Raw genomic sequence first — 4,770 nt, 5'->3', positions numbered from 1 at the left:
GCATCTTCTTTGATCTGCCATCATACCTCTGTTGTGACTTCTCGACACATCTCGCAAGACTTTCAGGGCCAGGGTGGACTCTCCCACAGGCTCTAGCCACATCCATGCCTGCTGACATCAGCCAGTGGGCTGAGCTGCTGAGCCTGCAGAGGGTAAATGAATGGCCCCAGCACCAGGTGGAGGTGGATGAGCAAGTACAGTGCCCACCCAGGAATAGGCCCATCCCATTTCAAGGGATGACCCAGGGAAATTCAACACCTTAGTCCTCACAAACCCACATGGTCCCCACAGAAAGGACTCCAAATATAAGGAGTGGCACGGGTTTCTGGTGGCCAACAGCAGCAGCACGGTCCTCTTGGTTTATGTGGACTCTGGGCCTCCCAGGGGTATCAGCCTCCATTGTTATGTCTGGCTGTTGTACCAAATGGGACAGGCGACTGAAGTGTGACAAACTCATCCTTACCAAGAGGTCTGAAGATCACCATGGAAAGTTCGATATAGCAGCCTCATACAAGAAATACCACCTAGGAGCCCTGATGGCTGGCACGTGTTACCAAGCAGAATGGATGACTATATGCACAAACTGTACTAGCATCTGTCTGGGAAGTGGAGATGCTGTGGATCCCATATTGTCAAGCTGTGCAAAGCATGATACTTTCCCTCCTTGTGGGGAGGGCAAAGGGCTAGTATCATCTATAAGAAGTTCAACAAGGAGACACTCCGAGTCCAGGCACAGTGCATCTTCAAAGATATGTTTTTAGGGTCGTGTCCCCAATGAAACCAGGATGAGCAAAACCCAGTGGTGTTGCTTGGTGTGTTAATCCTGTCTGTTCAGCTTCAAACAAAAATAAAAAGCACTGAATGCAGTAAAAAGGGGGATGGGGTAGGGTCAGACATTCAGAATCAAAAGATTCCTGGCAAGAAACGAAAGCAAAATGTCTCTCTTAGTAGTTTTCTGTTGCAATAAGACACTAAGACCAGGACAGCTTATAAAGAATGTTTATTTATAGCTCATGGTTTCAGAGGGTGAGAATCATGGTAGAGGGCCTGGAGCAGGCAGGCAGGCAGGCATGGTGTTGGAGCAACAGCCAAGAGAATACATCTCGATCCACAAGCATGAGCTGAGGGGAGCTAACTGGGATGGGTGTGGGCTTATTGAAACCCCAAAACCCACCCTCAGTGACACTCATGTTCCAACAAAGCCACACCTCCTAATCCTTCCCAAACAATTCCACCAGCTGGGACCCAAGCAGATGGCCCCTATAGGGGGAGCCATTCATATTTAAACCACCATACCATCCTATTCCTCGGTGGATTCGGATAAAAACTGGTTACAGAATCAATACAACACCCAGAGAAGACACTGTAGGACTGCCAAGCTGGCTCCGTTAGGATCCACATACATCGGCGTGACTCACTATTTATGCTGAGTCATGGTCATCCGTCACACCTACCCGACAGACATGAAAGATTTAATTTTAACCTCTAAAGTTTGGTCATGTTTAACTTAGGAAACTTATTTGCTCTTATCTGTAACACAATGGCTAGCTAGTCGGTTCTGTAATTCAGAAAGAAAAGAGAAACATTTTTTCTGTGGTAGTCGTTGGTAATCTGATAAGGAAATGGGGCACTGGGAAGACAGTGAATTAAAAGTGTGGTGGCTGCTGTGAAAGGAATTGGCCTGGGCATAATGGCTGCTCAGAGGAGGGAGTGATGCAGGGGAGTGACTTTCTCCAGGGTGTTCAATATTTCCTACAAAATATATATCTAAAAAATAATGGTATACACGAGTGTCTGCATAATGCCAAAATATGCTCACAGCCCCTAAGCCTCATGATGCACTAAAATGGAATGTATTTTCCTGTTTCTTTGTACTGGTTTTACTTGAGTCTTTAAAATGACCATGAACCTCTAAGGTATGTGCAAATGAAGTTCTCTTCCTGCTATAAAACATCGCACCCCCTATCGTACTTATTTTGGTAACTCTGTGAGATATACTCTATTATCATCTCTCATTTTTTTCTTTTTTATGTGTGTGTACTTTGTGTATGTGTATGCATGGTTATATGTGTGGGTACACTTATGCATGTGTGTGTGTTGTGCATGTGTGTGTGAGGGTGTGGGGGGTGCTGAGGTAGGTCAATGTCAGATATTGCCCTCAATCACTCTCCACTTAGTGTTTCCTCCCGAACCTGGAGCTCACCCTTGCTGAACCCGGAGCTCACCCCCCAGTTCTGGCTAGTCTCGCTAGCAGGTTGGTTTCGGGGTTCTCCTGACTTTTCCCTTCAATTGCTGAGATTACAGGCAGCTGCATAGCTTTCACATATGTTCACATATGGAGTTCTACAAACTCCAGTCCTCATGCTCACACAGCAAGCACCTTATTGACCGAGCCATCTCCCTGGTCTTTAGTATGACCTGCTTAACATGAAGGAAACAGGTGTGTGCAGTATTATATGCATGTGCTGTCTGTAGGTCTGCAGGAAGACCATGAATTCAAGGTCTGCCACGCGGTGAGATAGCAATTTGATGCTAGCCTGAGCTACATTAATCTCTGTTGAAAAGTGGGGGAGAGAGGTAGCGTGTGTGTGTGTGTGTGTGTGTGTGTGTGTGTGTGTGTGTGTTCACCTGTACGCACCCGCCTACATACATGCATGGTGGTGGGTAGTGAATGAGAAAGAGGAGGAGAACAGAGTTGAGGCTTGGGAAATTTGGTTGTTTGCACATCTGAGATCATACTACCAGAACTCGATAGTCCAAGTCTGACTTCCGAGCTCTTAAACACTATTCCAAGTTGTCTTGTTTGGAAGCTGGTGGTTGAGTGGCCATGGTGAGTATTTTGATGCTCACTACAAGGGACAGCAATTCTGAAAGACAACTTGTATTTCTTTTCTTTCCTTCTTTCTTTCTTTTCTTTTTTGTTTTGGTTTTTTTTGTTTTGTTTTGTTTCTCAAGTTAAGAGTTTCTCTGTGTATCCCTGGATGTCCTGGAACTCGTCACTATGTAGACCAGGCTGGCCTGGAACATGGAGATCTCCTTGCCTCTACCTCTCAAGTTAAAAAGATTTGTTTACTTTTATGTGACTGGTATCTACCTGCGGAGACCCAAGGAAAGTGTTATCTTCTGTAACTGGAGTTTCAAACAGTTGTGAGCCACTATAAGGGTGCTGGCAATTGGACCCTGGTCCTCTGGAAGAGTAGCCAGCCACTGTGAGGGTGCTGGCTTGGGTTTCTGGAAGAGCAGCCTGTGCTCCAAAACAGCCAAGCTGTCTCTCTATCCCTTGATTTGTATTTCTTAAACTGAGAAGTAGAACTGCTAGAGTGAAGATACTCTTTCAATCTATCAGTGTATGCTCCTCCCTGGGTAACTTGACGCTTACTCCCTTTTAAAGGGGGTAGATGGATTTGATGGCTCCCCAGTAAGGTGATAGATAAGCCTCCAGGTTGTTCTTGCTGGAGTCACACTCCATTTGCTTCCCCAGGAAGAGCTACAGTCTGTCTACACTCTCCAGGCTCCCAACTGCTCATTACCAGACCCCAGAGAAGTGTCACACATTTTACCTGGCCCCTGCAGGTTAACTCCTGATTTTTCTTTACTTACCTTGTAAAAGGCTCCTATCACAAAGAAAAGAGGCTCATCCCAGTTGGTTTAAATAATAAGAGAGTTTATTGTGAAAACAGATGCAGAAATAAGAAAAAAAAAACCTACCATTTTCCAGACCTTATGGAAACTATGGGGCGGGGGACAGGGTGACTAGTAGGGGCCGTTTCAGTTCCCAGAAGTATCTACTTGTGGTGTTAGAAGGGTTTACTGCAACTGCAAGCCCCAGACCCCCTGATTCCTATCATCTGGAAAATGGAGGTTGCTCTAAGAAACAAGAAGCTGCCCACATATCTTTCCCCTCAACATCACTAACGTTAGCAAGAAGAGTCTCTGGAATGCATCTGGAGTCCATTCAGCAGGAAAGAGTCCGTGGTCACCACAGTGACCTCCACCACTTCTGCTATCTTCCTTTGATGAGAAGCAAGTCATAGATGCCACTCGTACTCCAGAGGACAAAGTTACATGTACATGAACATGAGGGTGAAGACTGTGGAAATCACCCTGGAGCCCGCGTTCAACGGTCATCATGAATGAACAATGTGGGCTGTACAGACAGGAGGTTCTGTCAGAGTCAGAAGGAATATGTCCTAATTAACCTGCCAAGCTCCAAGAGCTGAGGCTAGCTCACTCTGTCGTGTCATCCAGATGCTTTAATACCCACACGAGACCACGGGCAGCAGGTAAGACCACCAGTGCACGGCCACATGGAGATTGTGCAAATGTCCCTGGATGTGACGAAGATCTGAAATGCCTGGCTGAAGCAGTGGGAGCCACAGGTTCAAGTCTGGCTTAGGAAGAAGACTATGTCCCAGTGTCAGAAGCTAAGGCATCAGACGAGAGTTGTGGGGGTGAGACCGCACCAGAAGAACTAACTGAGCTTAGAGTTGGCTGGAGGAACATGAGAGAGAAGTCCTTCTAGTTTCTGTTGCGAACTCCTAGAGACAAAGAAATCATTCATTCATTCATTCATTCATATTCTACTAACTCTTCCACTGGTCATGTAGTATATGATGGTACCAAGTATGTCTCCTTGACTTTAATTTAGCCCATATACACATTTATGTTGTGTGGTTTGCATGTGTCTTCATATGTGGGACCGATGGAAAGGGGTTCATACCTGTCCAGTAAGTCGCTGGCATCCTGGGAAAGAAAAGATGACAATCAGTC

General features: G+C 46.0%; 1 protein-coding gene and 2 pseudogenes across 3 annotated transcripts in view; 2 read left to right on the top strand and 1 right to left on the bottom strand.

Annotated features, from left to right (window-relative positions):
- Positions 177–635, top strand: Pbp-ps (Pbp pseudogene; annotated as a pseudogene).
- Rpl39-ps1 (ribosomal protein 39 pseudogene 1) lies at positions 893–1,477 on the top strand (annotated as a pseudogene).
- Positions 3,648–4,770, bottom strand: part of Trim40 (tripartite motif-containing 40) — a 10,570-nt gene continuing 9,447 nt past the window's right edge. For 2 of the 3 annotated variants that reach the window (XM_063279327.1, NM_001009175.2), the window contains 2 exons: positions 4,721–4,743; positions 3,648–4,538 (listed from right to left, as the gene is read on the bottom strand). In XM_063279327.1, the coding sequence (XP_063135397.1) occupies positions 4,472–4,538; positions 4,721–4,743 (90 nt within the window). In that variant the 3' untranslated portion in view covers positions 3,648–4,471. Of the gene's footprint in view, positions 4,744–4,770 lie in introns of all 3 variants that reach the window. The other variant, XM_063279326.1, reaches the window with a different exon arrangement.

This window comes from Rattus norvegicus, chromosome 20, assembly GCF_036323735.1.
Source record: "Rattus norvegicus strain BN/NHsdMcwi chromosome 20, GRCr8, whole genome shotgun sequence".
NCBI lineage: Eukaryota > Metazoa > Chordata > Mammalia > Rodentia > Muridae > Rattus > Rattus norvegicus.
This window is presented reverse-complemented; position numbering and strand designations above follow the sequence as displayed.